At 37.8% G+C, this 19684-nt stretch overlaps 1 protein-coding gene across 1 annotated transcript in view; it reads right to left on the reverse strand.

Annotated features, from left to right (window-relative positions):
* Nucleotides 1-5929: 5929 nt before the first annotated feature.
* MAN1A1 (mannosidase alpha class 1A member 1) overlaps nt 5930-19684 on the reverse strand; it is a 292996-nt gene continuing 279241 nt past the window's right edge. The window contains exons 11-12 of the mRNA XM_075597752.1: nt 11480-11595; nt 5930-6946 (exon numbers count right to left, since the gene is read on the reverse strand). Coding sequence (XP_075453867.1) covers nt 6820-6946; nt 11480-11595 — 243 coding nt within the window. The 3' untranslated portion in view covers nt 5930-6819. The remainder of the gene's footprint in view (nt 6947-11479; nt 11596-19684) is intronic.

The following is a 19684-nucleotide window of genomic DNA, read 5'->3' on the forward strand; positions in this document are numbered from 1 at the left end:
TTTTGAATACAACTTTTACAATATTTTGCCGGCACATTTCCTCCATGCGAAGGTTACATCTTTTATTTTTTACTTAATTGTAAAAATTCCCTTAAAGGAATACTTTCTTTACAGAAATCTATCTCAGCTACCAAAAAATTCCACCTTTAACCCCAAATTTCATGGAAAGTATTTTTTTTTTGTACAATTGTGAAGATTGTTAAATAAATGTAGAAAAAAAATAAATATTTTTTTTTACATCTTCTGCCAGTCTACTTATGTCATAAATACTGGAAAGATAACCATAATTATTGATTTTTATTCAAATGTATTTTATCACAGGTCGTGTTAAACAGATCTGAACGAATGGCTGATTTTTTTTTTTTTTTAACCTGGTCTCTTGGGGGAAAAGTAGGCTACAGGGGAAGCTGGAACCTCCCATCTATATTTCAACATGGGGTTTGCAGTTTCCCCTTTCTGCTCTCAGATTTTCTAACTGGTAAAGTGGTCAGCTGACATGGTCAATAGCATCAGCAAACAGAACAAAACAGGCTTCCAAGTATGCAAGTTAACCACCCCTGGAAATCGGACTGGTTTAGCAGTGGCCTTTGAACACTTCAGCTAATTTCTTTGATGTATTGCATTTAGCTGCTTGAGTATATGCAGGAAAAAATGCTGCAGATGTTATAGACGTTCATAAAATTGTGATTCTTATAAAATGTATCAAAATTGAATTAAACACATTTTAAAAGGATGACCCTCTTTCTGTGGAATTTTTTAATATATTTTTTGTGCTTGATGTGAAAAGGGAAGAATGTGTAGAAATTAGGTATGATTAAGTAATGTCAGACATGCTTAAGTTGTTCAAAGTATACAAATGCCTAGGTTCTTTTCTCATAGTAAATTGTAGCTGGGCCACAATCTCACATTTACAGAATATGAACAATTTTATGAAAAAGATTGAATGCTTTAATTATGGGTATTAAGCAGACCTGTCATAAAAGATGTATTTAGGACTATTTATCACACTTTCATTGTTGCACAAGTGATGCGAAACTAATACATCTGGCATGGGATTTTATAGCAAAGGCAAGAACCTCTTAAAGCTGCAGACCAAGCAATATCCTACATGTTTTTTTAATTTTTTTTTATAATAAATCAGTTCTGTACTATGAGAAAATACTTGTAGCATTAAAAAAAACACAACTCTAAATTACATTTTAATGGATTATAATGTAACAAGCATTTTTTTGTTTCTATAGCAACCCTTCAGAACGTCACATCCTCTTCCTCTTCTGAAACAGGCTCTGGCACACCCTTTTTTGAGCCCTCCCCTCTCTCTAGCAGTGCACCAATTGCATCTAGTGACTGCCTGGTCACATGATCTTCCCCACAGAACGTTGCATCTTTGGTCCTCTTCTGTTGCACTGACAGACATTTAGTGAACTTGGCTAATTACTTATTGTGTGGATTGTATTGATGCTCATAACAGGAATAAAAGATAACATTTAAAAATAAAAACGGCAGCTTTGAGTGCTGCTTTAAGATCACATATAAAGATGTTGGAGCAACATGCACAGCAAAGGGGCTCTTTGATAAAGCGCCAGTGTCAGCCCGAAACGTGTTAGAGGGGCTCTCTTCGCGGTATTCATGTACCAACAAAGTGTTGGTGCAATCGGCACCGGCAGTACAGGTCTGTTTTTCAGCCGGCACTGCACCGCCATTACCAGCTTCTTGCTTTAAGATCACACAGGCTTGTTTTCTTTAGTACAGTAAATATTTCGTTTTTTGCACCAGTATTGTGCAAGTTTTGCAGAAGAATTATGGTGATAAAAAGGCGCCGCAAGCTTTAGGTAAAATCAAGATCTGTGCTCTGAATAAATCACTGCTACACTACAGAACTAGATCATTGATAAGGGAAGCTGAAATGTGAAAAATGTTTGATACAATTGAACTAAAATGCAACATTTTAAATAGAGAAAATAAAAAGCCCTCAGTACTGTAGTTGTATTTTTAATACAATAGACAGGATCTCGAAAATACTAATTGCTAAAATCAATACCATACACACCTTTCATGTATATTAAAAGACTTTATTCACAATAGAATTTTACAAATATAATTCTTATAAATTGTGCATTTTAATCTATTACATACCCCATAATTGTAAGTTATAAAAAGGTGGAATGTCAAAAATAAATTTGAATGCATAGAAACAAATACATGGAATTAATTACTACTTGAAATGATTGGTTACAGGAATATTGATTTCTTTTTTACAATACCTGTGTGATATTTATTTCACAAAGTTCGTTTAATAAAAAGGCGGTACAAAACAAAACGTAGAACCAACTATTCAACCCACATTCTTTTGAAGAGCTAGAAATGTAAACAAAGAAAAACCCCAAAGTATATTTTATGTGCTTTAATCAAAGGATATACAGTTGGACTTAGGTAAAACACGATTATTTGGTTTTAATGCAAATCCATTGAGAGAAGCTTTGTTTGCATGTGACTTTAAACAAAACATTGTGCGGTGGTAATGTTTACAGCATTAAGACTGCACACAAAATGATGCATAACAATGTATTTTGTGCTCATCTGACAAATATCAGTAATATGATCATTCCATAAGACAGAAATACAAATATCCAATTGGTAATTTAGGGTCTGACTCGTTAATCAGTGGTAATTCAGTTAATTATGTGCAGTAAGTAAACCAAGACCATGCTGTGTCATACTAGTTATTACAATATTCAATAACTATTCAGAGACACGCATTACAACCTTTTTAGGCGCCACTAATTAAATATTACCGCAAAATAATTTTAGAGACATAAATGACAACAGTTCTTACAAAATAAGGAGGAGCATGACATGAAGGCTCAGTCCCAATTACACATTACTAATGTATCACTTCCGTTTATAATCGGTGTAAATTAGAATTACTCCTTTATTTTCATCTAAAGAGCTGGCTAAACATTTTCCCTTTTTATACTAACCACATATTTGTAAATAGATGATTTTTTGTTTGCTGGTTGAAATTTGGCTACTACATAGAAATCTAAAGCATTAAAGAAAATATTGCCTACTATTACACATAAAAAAAGTGTAGAGAAATGTAAAAAAATAATGGGAACGGTTTTATTATCTCTCTTTAAAGGTACGATCTCTGTCATTATGCCAGGCTATGTACTCGACATGGCACTCGTTATGTAATACCTTCCATATGTGCTCATTTAAATACTTTTTTCCACAAATGTCAATCCATTATTATACGGTCACTGCATTTAACAGTGAATTATATATTTCACTATTTTGCAGTCATGAACAAGGTAGTCAAGCACACCGAATGGATGCAATGACACAGACTCAGGTCAGGTGACAGGATAACATGAACAAGGTAGTCATGCACACCAAAAATATATCAATCAAAAAGGTGATTTAATGACTAGAGAGAGTCGTAAAAGCATCCGTTTCGGTGCAACATGCACATTTATCGGGTGATGGTGCATGTTGCACCGAAACGTTGGATGCTGTTACGACTCTCTCTAGTCATTAAATCACCTTTTTGATTGATCTATTTTTGGTGTGCATGACTACCTTGTTCATGTTATCCTATCTCCCGACCTGAGTTGTTGTGTCTTAGCATCTATCTGCATTTTCCATTAAAGCCTCTATGAGGGGGCATCCCAATTTGCTGGACCTGGTTCTGCTTTTGTGTACTATTTTGCAGTCAACATCCTTCGTGAACAGCACCCTAAATTTAGCAAGTACAGTAGTACCTACAGTAGGAATATCTTGTGCTAAACCCCTTACTGCTATTTAATGAGGCCCTTAGAATTTCCGTGATTAGGGGAGACAAAACCTGTTAAATGCATGCATTATTGATCTATTAGCATGATAGAAATGAATTATGTTCGTTAAAAAATAATTTACAAAAATAATAGACGCCATTGATTTGAATGAAACGGTTGGCCCAATAAACGAGATTCCGTTTTCTTACCCTGACTCTAGGGCGTGTCTATTAATCCAACATTTTAAGAGAGCAGACCACAGATAATATAAAACTTAAGCATAACACTATCGCAATTTATCTGTAAGATTATCTCACAATACCCTTCTAAGCTTGACTTCCAATAATGCAATGTTGTAAAATTAAGGCATTTTAACATTCATTTGACAAAGTACAGTGTTTAATAATCTCTGAGAGTTGTTTAAATGATTTTTATCAAAACAGAAAAAACGGTGGTATTGGTAAACACAAATAAAAGGGACACTTTTTTTGATATTCCTATCCCCTGTAAAGTGTAAGCCCTCACGAGCAGGGCCCTCATTACCTTTTGTACTATACAGTATTTGTTTGCAATTGTTTGTCCTTACTTGGTAAGTTATTCTGTTTCTCACTCTGTACCCCCATTGTTCCACACTGCGAAATATGTTGGTGCTTCCCCCTCCCTTTTATTTTTACAGGAAGGGAGTCTGAACTGGTTATTCTCCGCTCCAGGGACCCCCTGCTTTCCGAGATACTATCGGGTGACATTACTGTTGTTGAAGACACTCCAGCGGTAAACAATAGCAATTCAAATCTTGCAGGTCCCCTGAGCCAAAATAAAGTTGGAATTTCAATCCCAGCGCGAAAATACTGTAGGGTCTGATGTCGAGAACTTAAATCGCTAAGTATCTCGCGAACCAGAAGGCCCCCGGAGCTAAAAAATAGCATGGTTTACTTCCAAAGGACCCCCTGCTTCCCATCTTATAAAACAAGGGTGTCAAAATAGTGGGAATGCTCCCTTAATGTGGAATCTGTATACAGATGTAGCAAGGGTTATTGCTCCCACTGGTGCAATATGTTGATATTCGGCATTATCACCGACATTGAATCCTATGGAAAGTCTGTGGTATTCTGCGTTCTAATGCTATATTCTGCATTACCGGTAGGTAAAATAAATCTTAATTTGTGTTTTGCAATTTATACCATAGGGTACTTTACCACGTAACATCAGTTCAGTACTATTTATACAGATATGATATGGCACAGTATTTAAAAAATACAAATGTAAAAATGCCTTTGTTGCAGGACAATGCAATATGGAGGTGTATGCTATGCTGATTTAATCACAGAGTACGGATTTTAAAAGTTGATTAAACTTCAAATATTTAATGATCTAACTGCAAGAGTGATCGAGAATGAATAGCATTTTTGATATTGCTTTCTCACAATGTTAAACAGAAGTCAATATTTAAATAACCCCCTGGCCTAGACAAAAACAATTATATGAGCATATTTATATGAATTCAACAAACACCTGTCTAGATTAACTTCTCCATTCAATAACTTTGACCTCTTGTGAAATTGATTCATTCATTCTGTGCAAGAGAAACGATCCAATCTTTGTATTATTTTCCCAGGATGCACTTTAAATCAGGGCAACTATAACATTTTCCAGAAAAAGACAAAAAAATCTATACCCATTTGAAGCTGAAGGGGTAATTTCCTGAAATGCAACAGTGCAACCCACATGAATTAAAGCAGACATCTGTATTCCGAGGTTATGATTCCTACCCCTTCTAGTTATCAGAAGTTGGAGGGCGGGGACACAATGCGCTACAGTATTTCCACAAACCAGGCCAGTTTTCCAAGTCTGCCAGAGCACAGTGGTTGGAACTGCTACTTTAAACTTCTAACTTACTGGAGCTGATGGGTTTAAAGCTGGAAAACCTTTACAATTTGCTGAATTCTTCAAACACAGTGAGAGGTTTGCTCCAGCTAGAGATCTGAACCAAAGTTAAAAAAAAAATACATCTATACCTTTCAGATAAATCAAATTAGATTCTAAATCAAATGTTAATTGTTCACCTACCAAATACATGCTCATGAGTGTATAGAAAGCAGAGAGAGAAAACTATTATGACTGATAATACAATACAATGCCCTATTAAAATAATCATCTGAAAATTTTTATAACTTTATTTTGCACATCTTAGATTGTCTAACGATCAAGGATATAGATATATATATATATATATAGATTTAACTATTTTGAAAAGGGAAAATACAATTTAGCAGTAAAACATCTATTTTTAAACAGCTTCATTTAAGAGATTAGGTGATTTTCCACTTATTAAAGATTTGTAAAATGTGGGTATTGCCAATAAAAACCAGAGTTACGCCTGCATGAAGAGGAGTTATTTCGATGACACCTTCATTAGAAATGAAATACTTTCGAATACATTTGACCAAAGTGAAAGAAAAACCCGCATAAGAGGAGGATGTCACAGTTACACGATTTGTCTTCGATAAATTGCAGACAAATCCGATTCACATACAACTGGAAAGGAAAGAGTTTTTTTTTTATACTATTCAATATGGCTTTTTGCAACATGGCAAAATATTACAGCATAAAGCAGACAATCTCCTCACAGAGGAGGAAGGATCTTTGCAGTCAAATGAAAGGAATAGGGAAACCAAAAATATGCAGACCCATCTAATCTATATGGCAAACGCAGATTGCAGCCTAATGAAATCTAAATGTCAGGTCTTTAAAAAAAAAAAAAAAAAAAAAAAAAAAAAAAATGAAAAAAAAAAAAGAAGAAAAAAAAAGGTGCTTCTATTTCACAGTCATTTTTTTAAAAAGACAACGGAATGGCTCTAGAATCGCCCAGAAATCTCGGGTAGTAAACACGACAGACTGCAAAACAGTTGGTATACAACTTCAGAAAAAGAACAGATGAATTGATATAACTGATGTTTTTGTTCCCAGATCCTGGAAAGTGGACGATTGGATTGGAATGCAGCGAATTAACAGCATGAAAAAGTAGTTCACATGTTGCTTTTTTTTATTTGGATGCGGCTTCTATCGTCCTGTCACCTTTGAGGACAACGGGCAAAGGATGTGCCTCAGTGTTGAAAATCCAATGCTCTAGTGGAAGAAGGTCATCGTCCGAGAACAGCAAGTATAAATATCTGAAGAGAGAGCAACAGCAAAATTAACCACTATTATTCATTGAATTCAGGTCTTTAACAATTGATATTTTCAGATCAACTCTTTTGCAAGCATTAGTGTTGGCTCTAACCATAAGTCTTTTACTACAGTACTAAGTATTTTTGCTCTAACACAATGCTCTTGCGGTCACAACGGAAGCAGGCCAATGTCACAGTGTACAGAATGTTCAGCTCCCCCACCAAACATCAACATGCAGAGCTTACAGTTTTCTGTTCTGCACGTACTTGCATTTGTAGTGGCTATGAATAAATCTGCAATGAACACATTTTCCTTAAAGTGATTGTAAGTCATTCAGAGCATGTACTTTTCCTAGCATCAGTGTATCATGATATTTGCTCTAAGTTTGCTTAGTCAGCACTGTGTTAGTGGTCTTTTGACGCAATCAGAAGGGGGAACTGTAGTCACTTTATTTCTACCAAGTGGTATGGATATTAGTGTCCGTTTCCCCCCCACTTTTTGATACACTACGATAGATATGAGAAATCATGGAGTATTTTTCCAGAACTGTTTTTGAAATACCGGTATAACTTGCCGTGTTCCCCCCATGGCAGTAAACCCAGATTGTGCAGAAAACATGGTATATGGGTCTGTGAACTCTTCCTTTTCACTCCATTCTGCAGATACTTTCTTATTCATTTCTGAAGGGGAGCGGAACTTAAAAAGATGTTTGAAGGGAAAAGCTTTGCACTTTAAGTGTGACGTTTCTTTGGAGTGCCTGCTGATAGGTCAGGGCTTTTAGGAGGAGCATCACTGTCATATGCAGTAATATACAGCAATATAAGAAAGATGAAAAAACAAGACTGCACTTCCAATACAGCTTCACATTTTCATTATGAGCATTTCAATTTCCCCAATATATATTTTGTCTGATACATATTTTAGAGCATGTTGACTATTTATTCTTAAAAATGTTAAGTTATTAAAGATGTTTTTTTATGTGACTATTGTCAAAAAATATTAGTATTGGATTTTTCAATGTGTACTTTCTGGATGGAATACAAGACTTATGACTGTTCTGATTCTTTGTAAAGTTTAATAAGGCTTTAATATACTGTAGGTATCTCTGATCATACAATTCCTTTGATAATGCCTTTGTGTACCCTTCTTGAAGTCATAATTCTAAAGCCAATACTTTTTTTTAATTGGTGTGCTGTTGGAAGTGTGACATTATAAGCGAGAGTAATAGAAAATGTCAAAGAACAGCTCATTAGGTCTAATTTCTTTTTCTTTTAATGCCCCTTTTAAGCATCCAATCCACGTCTAGTTAACCATTTCTGGTATCTTCATCACATGTAACATGTTGCATTAAGCCTACAATACAATATAATTAACCTATCCCTTTTCATATTTCATAAGAGGGGCTTAAGTTACAGTTTCTGGTCAAAAGATAGTAAGTTTGGCTACCTTAAACGGGCAACCCAAAGGATTGTCCTACACCAATCAATCAATATTTGCCTCTAATGAACTGAACATCGCACTCTCCTTTATATGGGAATGGAATCAGACTCTGACAGTCAGAAAATGTTCTAAATGTAAAGCCTATCAGTGTACTGTGGGTAGGTAGAGGGGAGTGTAGCCAGGTCTCCCTCTTACCTCCTGGTCCTCGTGAGGGGGGTGGCTGCAGGAGCGCTCGGATGCCACCGGTGTGGCATGCTGGTCCATTAGGGGCTGTGGGTGGTCAGTGGGGCGACCGGGTCACCGGAGCTCCGCAGCGGACGTCGGAACAAGGCGCCACCATCTTGCAAAAACTTGTGCATGCGTGATAAAGCATATGCGCATGCGCAGTGCCCCATTAGTTGCGGCGGCCATTAGGCAGGCTCCGCAAGGGACTACAAGTTGTTAACAGATGCGCAGTAGCCAATAGGGCTGCAAGATTCTCGGAGGCACCAGATTGATACATTCAGTCGGAAGAGGGACCCCAACGGAGCAGTGCTCCCCTGGACTAGGCCAGATTGCCCCGTAGGCCCCTGATAGGCCCCATACCCTTTAGATTGTGTATTGTAGGGAAGGCCCAATATAGGAACGCTTCCCCAATAGCACTCAGCAGTGTCAGCATATCGGTGACCCCACGCGGTGAGCTGTGGCCTGCGGCCTGGGACTAGACTACAGGCACCTAACCAACATACGAAAGGGACACACTCCAACGGGAGCTCCCTCAGAGGTGGATCGGACGCACAAGGAGCAGCGACTACGTAGAGACCCCCGTCGTGGGATCAAACGGATCCTTTGCTTCGTTCAGCGGTACAAGAGTACAGGAGTGCCCAGGGAGGTAAAGTGCACCAACGGTCCACAGGGTGAAGGACACTGGGGATATTGGTGCCACTGCACCTTAAGTACTGTGGGCATACTCCCTGTGTTATTATTGTGTATACTGTATGGTATAGTTATTAGGTAGAGTTGCATGTTCAGTAAATACTCCTGTTATATACCCTGTGCGTATTGGTTCCTGTGAGGGGTTATCCTGCTGCGCTAGGATCCCTCTCAGGAGGAGGCGCTGTGTAACCAGCGAGAAAGCAATCACCCCAGGCTCCCAGAGGCGGAGGATTAGGCCTCCTGTATGCTAAACAGGTACTCATCACACGTAGTCCCTTACACAGGGAATGGGGGCTACAGGAGCATGAACTAAAATGTTGTCAGTCTTCTTTTGAAGAACAATGGAAGGGTTAATGACCGTTTTGCAGGTCTTGTGTAGCATATTAAATAGAGTTGAGATAAAGAAATAGTTAAGGTATGGATTGGAGGCTTTTACTGTATATTTAATGAAAAGGAAAATAAGAGCTAAGAGGTTGAGCGTTGGTATTTTAGTCTCGAGTGGTCCCTGTACATTAAGAAAACACAATTTTCCCCATTGTCTATGAAATAATCTGTAATGTATTTACACCATTACGAATACAAAATACTAACCAATAAAAAGGTAATCCTTTATTTTTATACCAACCATTTCATTTTCTCTGTGTAAATGTGCTACTGGTATAATAATGTATTGTACTTTAAATATTTGCCTAATCAGAAAGCTAACAGATGATTTTCTCAATGTTACAGTTGTAACTGCTCTTAAACAGAAGGCTAGAGTCTTAAAAATAAAAACAAATAATAATAAGCATGAAGATCTTGGAAAACAGGATCATATTAATTTCAACATGGATGCTCAAATTGTGCTAAATGAAAAGAAAACATTTTAGGCACGGCTCTAGCTTCCAAAGTATGTCTTTGCTGTCTGCATGATGAGTCTCAGAAATCATGACTGAACACACACACTTTGCAGAATTACCATTCTCTTTGTATTTGATAAATAAAACCAGCTTGGAAAAAATAGAAAGAGTTGAAACCTTTGATAGAGAAAAAGTATATATAGATTAAGAATATAACAGACCACGTTCTTTTCAAAAGTAATTTGTGTCTATTGATATTTTCAAACAGGTGATGAATTAAGCAACAGCATTTACTAAATGGTGAGAACCAAAAGCCGTTTCTTCGCATGCTCTCTCCAACGTTAATGGCGCTTGCATTACATTGGCCTAAGGCCGCGAGCATGGTGCCTCGGGCCGCGCTTAGCCTCGCCTGTTCAACCTGGTGCTTTTTTGCGTCCTGTCAGACGAGGCAGCGAGCGTGCTTTGGGGACGGAGGCGAGGCGGAGGCGTGGCGGGAGGCGGGGCTAGCCCCTCGTTCCCATTGGCTGTTTACGGTCACGTGACCGGCCCTCCGCTCCTGTAAGCGCGAAAACTTAAATTAATATGTCGGCTGCAATTCAGCACGCCTCCGCACGAGCCCGCTAAAGCCACACACATACGAGATGCAGGAGGTAAGTGTGCTGGCTCAGCGCGGCTCAGCACGGTATTTTTTACTATGTCCAAGGCCTTATACTAGTAAAGCGTTTTCAGTGGTGTGTGTCTGCTTCCACATGCAGACAAGGATAACACTGACATTATTTATAAACGTAAAACATTAAAGTGAGCTACATGCGCACAAAGACCTCTGTGCTATCAATAACAAACCCTTACCACTTGCTTCACAAAACGTCCGCATTTACTAGGATTTTCCTTGTGCAATAAATAGAAAAAGGATTAATCTTACAATTTAAATAGGCAACCTTACTTTAAGCTTTTCAGTCTTAAAAGGTGCAAACTTGTCTATATGTTTAACGTTATTTAGACAAGAAAGCCCATCTGATTTGAAAGAATTGCTGGTTCTTTAGATGGGTTTGCACCTTTTCAATTTGCTAACTCTTTCACTGCAGCAATTTGTTGTTGACAGGAAAGCCAGGTGTTATTGCACCTAACAATACGGTAGCCCTGGCTCTTTTTTACACATAGCCAATGCCTTTAAGTGACACCTGCTCCCACTAGTGCATTGTGTGTGTCCCGCTGCAATGAGTCAGCAGGAGCAATAATGTCTGCTACATGTATACATTATGTGAATGTCACGCGCATTAATGGTATGGTACTTAGCTGTAGTATTGCTTCATATTAATTATTCTTGATTAATTTACTTACTTGAGTGTTTCCGCAAGGTAAAAACTTTGCTGTACGTCATCGTGATTGGGGTGACTGGCATAAACATCCCTAACGCCAGAATATCCTGCTTCCACTCTGCAGTACTTTTCCAAAGCCTAAGAGGTTAAAGAACAAAATCAATCTGGAGAACATGAATCTACTGTAAATTTTTCGCTTAGCCTGCAAAACCCAATTACGTTACACTTTTCTGCCAATTTAAAGCACCTTGTCGCAAAGAATATGGGCATGGTTTCAATATACAAAGATAGATAAGACAAGAAGATGAATGCTGTCTCCGTTTGGACAGTGAAACAATGAAAACTTTCAAAGGCATAAATGATATTTTGGATTAACAGTACTACCATATTATGGAATTTGCAATAACATGAATGAATTACACTGAAAACTTAGGCTAAATGTAATAAAATAATAATGCTACTGTATGCTGCCACCAAAATCTTTAATTTACGTTTAACGTGAGAAATATCAGGGCAGAAAATGATAGTTTAGCCTTGTACAAATGGATCCCAAACACTTCTACTTTTGTAAGATAGCCTACACATTCTAAACCAACAAAAAAATCCCACAGAAAACTTCTACAACTGGTGTAATCAGTGCTGAAAAGAGACATTTATTTTATTTATTGTGTGCTGTGTTTTTATCTTATCCAATTCTTGCATTTGATAGCCAAAGCACGAAAAAGGTATGTACTGTATGTATATTATTTATACAGCACCAACAGTCTACTGTATATACTGTAGCACTTTACAAAAGATACAATACACTAAAGGAACTTATAACACAATAATTACAACAAAAATCAGATGATAGGAAAGAAAATCCCTGTCCCTGAGAGCTTACAATGTGAGTGGTATGCCAGGAAATTTATAGAGAAAGCAGGCGAATGAGGAAGTGCAGTAGATGACAGTGCTTGACCAGGATGATTGAAGTCTTCACACATGATGAGTGAAGGCAACTGAAATACTTACTTTAAAAGGCGTGTTTTTAGGTTTCACTTAAAGGTTGGGGGGGGGGGGGGGGGGGCGGCACGGGGAGAGAAAAATAAGCGGTTTGGTGTATACGTAGTGTAAAGGCGTTCCACAGGTACGTGAGCGAAAAAGGTTTAAGGTGCGAGGAGGTGGAAGGGGTGGAAAGGAGACAGCTATGAGCATTACACAGCAGACAAGCGAGAAATAGAAGCGAATATGATGGGAGGAGCATATAAGTGAAAAGTGTTAATTGTAATAATAATAATTTTGAGTAGTTGTTCCGGAACTTGATGTAAAGCCAGACTGGGATTTAAAGTAGGAGATGAGCTACTCCTGATGAATGAAATGATTCCAGCAGCAGAATTTAGAATATATTACAAAAGAGAAAGTTGTGAGGCAGGGACGCATGTTTGTAGTAGTTTACAATAATCCAGGCAGGGAAGGGTAAGGGCATGACTCAGTTTAAGCAGTAGTGTAAACAAAACAAAATAGAGAACAACCAAGGGCTCCCAAAAAGAGATCCACTTTGTTGCACAACACCACATAAATAAATAAATAAAAAATAACTTTATTCAAAAAGAGGATTACATAAAACATATCACTATATAAATAGAACCAGAGATTAAAATATATGAAGTGTGGGTGGCGTAGCTACTTGGGCTACCGGGTGTGAAGCTAAACGGGGAGACGGTTGGTAATCTCTTATCCTCACAAAATAAATGGCTGAATTGCCTGGTTAGAATATAAATGACCAGGTGCACGATGGTGGTGATAGTAAAATCACCAATGTATAAAGCCAACGGGTGATTCACAATAGATATACAACTATAGTAGTAGCCACCAAGAGTGTATGCAGATGCACTACTTGAATACCTATAGATATATAAGTCAACGCAGGTAGAGATAGACCTGGTCACTCTCTGCTAGTATAGTGGCTGATAGATAATAGTTGCCATCTAATAAATACAGGTAAGTGAAGAGGAAGGGGGAGATGTTGGAGCACTGCAGTGAAAAATACCAGGCTGGCGGCGGCGTGCAACAAAAAAACTTTAATGCGGCATAAAAGCCCTGAATTAAAATGACAGAACAATTCTCTGACGCGTTTCGTCTGAGCGACTTTTTCAAAGAGTGCTATACTACAGCCATAGATGTACCTTAAATACCCATATGCTCCCGCGGTCAGCATCATCCTTGTATTGTTTAAATCAGTTTATTACTATCTTTGTACAAAAGCCGCAATTATTTGGGTTATATTTTGGCATTATCAGATGGAAAACTGTATGGTATAAAACTATTGTGGTCAGCATCATCCTTATATTTAATATAAATTTATTCTTATGGGTACCTTAGAATTGCAGTACCTATACTGTATCTGCTGCTAGAATCATGCTATATGATTCTATTTCAATGTCCCTAAATAAGCTTCTCCTGTTTTAATTGACATTTGATTTATAACATGCTTTTCACATGTTTTTTAAGTTTTTTTAACTTATTTACACGAGGTGATATGAATATATTTAATTAATTAATTTTTTAAAAATAGATGTTTAGAGGTCTATATAGTTTAATATGATAAGGTAGCCATTCATGTCTGTTTGGTGTTATAACTCTATGTATCACTTATGTAATCTATGTTTATCACTTATTTGTTTATTTTCTGTAAAGTTTGTTGGTTTGTATTGAAATGTAATGTCTCCCATATACCAGTTTGCTTTAACAGCCAGAAGATGGTTCCTGGTATAAATACCCATTTACCTGACACTTATTGAGATATTATATCACTTGCTGCATTCGGCAATAGAGGGGTTAAACCCTTCTGTATTAGGCCTTGTGAGCCGCTCCCTCCAAATTTGCATAATCACTAATTGGTCAAGATCACATTACAGTGGGCGTGTAATTTCAAACACTCGCGCGCGGGAGCATATGGGTATTTAAGGTACATCTATGGCTGTAGTATAGCACTCTTTGAAAAAGTCGCTCAGACGAAACGCGTCAGAGAATTGTTCTGTCATTTTAATTCAGGGCTTTTATGCCGCATTAAAGTTTTTTTGTTGCACGCCGCCGCCAGCCTGGTATTTTTCACTGCAGTGCTCCAACATCTCCCCCTTCCTCTTCACTTACCTGGTTTTCTATTGCTGGGACGGATGCACGCCAAGAGAACAGTGGTGAGGATTCCTTCTCCCGGAACGAACAGCTCAACAGGCACAGGCTGAGACAGCCCTGTGAGTCTCTGCACTCCCTGCTCAAGGACCCGCTGGAAACACGTGACCCGCCAGAGAAGGAACCGCCGGATGGGACAAGCAATCCGGTCAGGTTAGAGGTCTCTCTTTCCCTATAGCGGTTTATTCTATGTGCCTGAGCTTTACATTATATATGACTATATACGAATTGATGCACTTAATGGGGGAACCTTCACACTGATCATGAATTACTAAAAACCACTGATCCCTTGAAGACTGTGATAACGGTCTTCAGCAAACATCAATTTGAAGCACCCTTTTAGGGTTTACTCCCTTACCAACCCATCTAATAAATACACATGATACAGTGTATGGCAATTATGACATCACTATAAGCTATAGGAATAAATGCGATAATGATAATAGATAAATGCCTAATCACAGCACCAAATATAGCCTGATGTTAACTAATGTAGGATCAGAGTGTAAGTGCCACTGCACGAGGGACAGCTAATGAATGATTAAACTAAACTGGCCTTTAAATCACCCAAATTAATACAAAGTAGCAAGAACCGACATATAAAAACAGACAATTGCGCAGACGTATCCTAGAACAAGTGAATTCTATCAAACACGCTACTGATACGCCAGTTGCAAGGCATGTTACTCTACAACACAATGGTGATGTGACTTGCCTCACTTTCATGGGCATTAATCATCTTAAATGTCCCAGTAGAGGGGGCAATACAGATAACATGCTGCTTCGTATTGAGCCTGAGTGGATTTATAAATGAAAAACACAAAGCCCTAATGGCCTTAATGAGGGCTTTACCTTCTCTCCGTTTATTGATTGACTCCCTTTTCTGTCCACCATTATTAGATGTTCATCCTAACTGTCTTTTGCTGCCATAAATGTTAAGTCGCTAGCCTACCAGTTTGGCCATAATGCTAACTATACATTTTGCTTTTACCGGCCATGTTATGACCATATATTTTTATGTACAGTACATATTTATAATTATTTTCCCTATTAGTGACGATATCAACTTCTAAATATGACTAACAATATTTACTCATGAGTAATAGTGACATAATATATATTTACAGCAGTTTTCTAATGATCCTTAAGTCCTTTTGATGTGCAAGCTCAGTAATACGATTACAATTATGAGGTATTATTTAGAATAGTAACCTAGTGTGCCACTATGTATTTGTCTTGCAAAGCACGCTTAATAATCAATCAGGTGACATATGCGCATTATATTTGTTAAATTAATTTGATGTGAGTTTATGCATGCTCATTATCATCGTTTAGAGTAAAAAAATTATCAGCATGTCTTAATACGCATTTATACATTGTGTTCTGACATTTAGTTGAATATCAGGCCACACATGCGCACAATTCAACATTAGAAATGGTTGTTTTGTTACGCATGTGCATTGCCGAAAGATTCAGTTGGACTGATCTCTTTGCGCATGCGCTTTGTGAGGCAGAGGAGTTACTTACGGTGCCGCCTTATTTTCCCCCATAACCTAAGTATCTGCTCATGCGCAGTATATTGACAAGTATTCGCCCTGCTCAATCAGTATGTTTGCTAGGTTACGCATGCACGGATAACTCTCCTGCAACTGATCATCTTCTCACGCATGCTCAGCGCGCCCTGAACATCGGTCATTCGATTCCATCAGGCCAGGCATGCACACAACTGCATTATTGCAATGCCTATTAGGCTACGCATGCACAAGGTGTGTTCTTTTTGTATCGACTCTCTTCCCACGCATGCATTGTGCTTTGTTTACCTGGGACCATTGTTACTGTTCCCTTTAAATACCTCAGTTTCTGAGCCCTTCGCTAACTTTTCCCTGACGAAGCGCCGTTGTAGGAGGGAAACGTGCGTCGTGCATGTCACACATCAGACACCGCTATGGGTCTGTTTTTATGGTATATGTCCGTTCTTGCTACTTTGTATTCATTTGGGTGATTTAAAGGCAGGTTTAGTTTAATCAATCATTAGCTGGCCCTCGTGCAGTGGCACTTACACTCTGATCCTACATTAGTTAACACCATCAGGCTATATTTGGTGCTTTGATTAGGCATTTACCCATTATCATTATCACACTTATTCCAAATGCTTATAGTGATGTCATATTGCCATACACTGTATCATGTGTATTTATTAGATGGTAACTATTATCAATCAGCCACTATACTAGCAGAGAGTGACCAGGTCTATGTCTACCTGCGTTGATTTATATATCTATAGGTATTCAAGTAGTACATCTGCATACACTCTTGGTGGTGACTACTATAGTTGTATATCTATTGTGAATCACCCATTGGCTTTATACATTGGTGATTTTACTATCACCACCATTGTGCACCTGGTCATTTATGTTCTAACCAGGCAATTCAGCCATTTATTTTGTGAGGATAAGAGATTAACAACCGTCTCCCTGTTTTGCTTCATACCCGGTATTATTTCAACCAGTTTAACTAGTGAAGCCCAAGCAGCTACACCGCCCACACATTTTAATCATTGGTTCTATTTATACAGTGATATATGTTTTATGTAATCCTCTTTTTGAATAAAGTTATTTTCTATATATTTATTTATTTGGTGGAGTGCAACAAAGTTGATTTCTTTTTTGGAGCCCGTAGTTCTTTATTTTGTTTTGTTTAGCTTTACCTATCTATAGTGTGAACCACCATTCACTTACAATTATCACCTTTATTATTTGGTCTGTTAGTTAGAAGATTTAGTTGATCATCAGCCTTCGATTGTCTTTTTAAGCAGTAGTGTAACAAGAGAATAGGGTGGATGTTGGCAGTGTTACAGAGGAAGACACAACACGTTTTAGTTAGAGCATGAATGTTAAAGGTGAAGGAAAGGGTCACACCTAGCCAAATTGATTTGGCTACCAGATACACTACATGATGGCTCTGTATACTGTGATGGGAAAGGGGATATTGTGCCAGGTTGGCGGAAATATGAGGAGCTCAGTTGTAGACCATTTGAGTTTGAGGCAGTGGGGCACCATCCACAGAACACAGCCAAGAGGCAATCAGAGACTTGAGACCGGATTACAAGTTTGAGGAGACAGGTGGAAAGAAATATCTGCATATCTTCTGCTAAATGGTGTTACCTAAAGCTATAGTAGTTGATTAAGTCAACAAGTGATGGTGTTAAAGAGAGAAAATGAGAGGTTGCAGATCAGAACCCTGATAAACCAACAGAAACGTGAGCTATGTAAGTCAATGCTATTTTTTGGCTCCACGTACTGGATAAGGAAGAGCAGTAGTTACCAAGGGGCTACTGTTATGTAGCAAGGCAAGCGTGGTGCAATTTGAGGGCAAAACAAACAAACCTATTCCAAAGAGAAATCCTATTGATTTCAATGGGATTCTCTTTGATACATAGGGAAGACTTTCTTGCTCAGAACTGCACCATTTTTGTCTTGTGCTTACTGTGCTAAAACGGGTGCAAAAAAGTCTGCTACATCTGTATGGTCCCAAATGTTTGAAGCAGACTATGGGTTTATATAAAAATTAACGTTTTTGTGCCTTATGTTTTAAAGTGTATTTCAACGTAATATTTATTGTTACATGTAAAATTATTTTAGTGTGTTTATATTAAAGTGATAACCGATTATAAAGTATAAAGAAACTTATTGAAAATACAGTTCTGCTAGCAATAAGTATGCGTGCCTCCAAATACCTGCTTAATATACAGTATTGACCAACCATATGAAATGATCTTGGTTTGTGACCTTTTGATTTAGCAAAGACATTAAATAAATCTAATTGAAACATTACAGGGGATTGATTTAATAGCAATAAAGTTGAGTGTTTGAATGTCTAGTGATTTGGCCGACTTAACGAGCATTCACAGAATAAGGCATTTCTATTTTCAGATCGCATGCAAAAAAAAAAAAAGATAAAACAAAAATATTGAAGGAGAGAGGCGATTTACAGCAATTAATAGTTGGGGGCTAATTTAATAAAGACACAAGTAGCCGTCCAATGGGGATTTTGGGACGAAAACCGCCTGATGTCAACATAATTGCATTATCCCCTGGAAAATATTTGAGAGGAAATAAGTTATTAATAATAATAATAATAATACTATTAAAAGTTTATTATTTTTGTTTTTATACGAGTAGAACATACTGTTCTGCTCACCCTTCTACCTGTGCATGGACTAGGTTGTATGCTCAACAGTTTTTCTGGGGATATTTGCATTCTACTACCTTAATTTCCCCCTCATTTTTGTTTGAGTGCAGCTAAAACGGACTGCTGTGACCTTCTGGTCACTTTTTCAGTGTTTGTATTAGTCTATTTCTCCCTGTGCACCATGCCATTTTATTCAATTGTGTAGATTTTAGGCATGAGCAGTGTAACTCCATGTAATAGACCTTTATGCATCACAAGGAGTCATGCTAAATGTAGTTCTGTTTACATGTTGGTACTTTATATTGTAGTGAAGTAGCTTTCTCAGATTCCCAATGGAATGGAATGTAGAGCTTTTATAACTCCCAACACAATGACTTCAACTAAAAGATGGTTTCAATTTTGGATCAGCTAAAAATAGTAAATTCATACTGTACCAACAGATGCAACGGCCGTTATTCGAACATATCACGTGTTGTATACCTCGGAATACCCATGTCATGGCGTGTCATGACAACGTGTTGACTCATGTTTTACAGAATGCAGAAAATGGCATTTTAGGGTTCTGTTTTTTAAACACCTGAAATTGACATAGTACTGTACTGTACACATTACAATTCATTCATTTATGCCACGGAAACGCAAAGAATTGCACCCAAAGAAATCAGGATCCATGAAATTCAAACAAAGCAACCTCACGATTGGCCGCGTGGAATACAGCAGCGCACACGAAAACGACTCCGTGATATGTTCGAATAACGGCTGCTGCATCTGTATATGAACATTACATACAACACATTTGAAGTGAGACTAATCTACAGCAAACTAATAGTAAATATCTGACACCATTATGAACAACCGCATACTT

The sequence above is a fragment of the Ascaphus truei genome, chromosome 4, assembly GCF_040206685.1.
Source record: "Ascaphus truei isolate aAscTru1 chromosome 4, aAscTru1.hap1, whole genome shotgun sequence".
Taxonomy (NCBI): domain Eukaryota; kingdom Metazoa; phylum Chordata; class Amphibia; order Anura; family Ascaphidae; genus Ascaphus; species Ascaphus truei.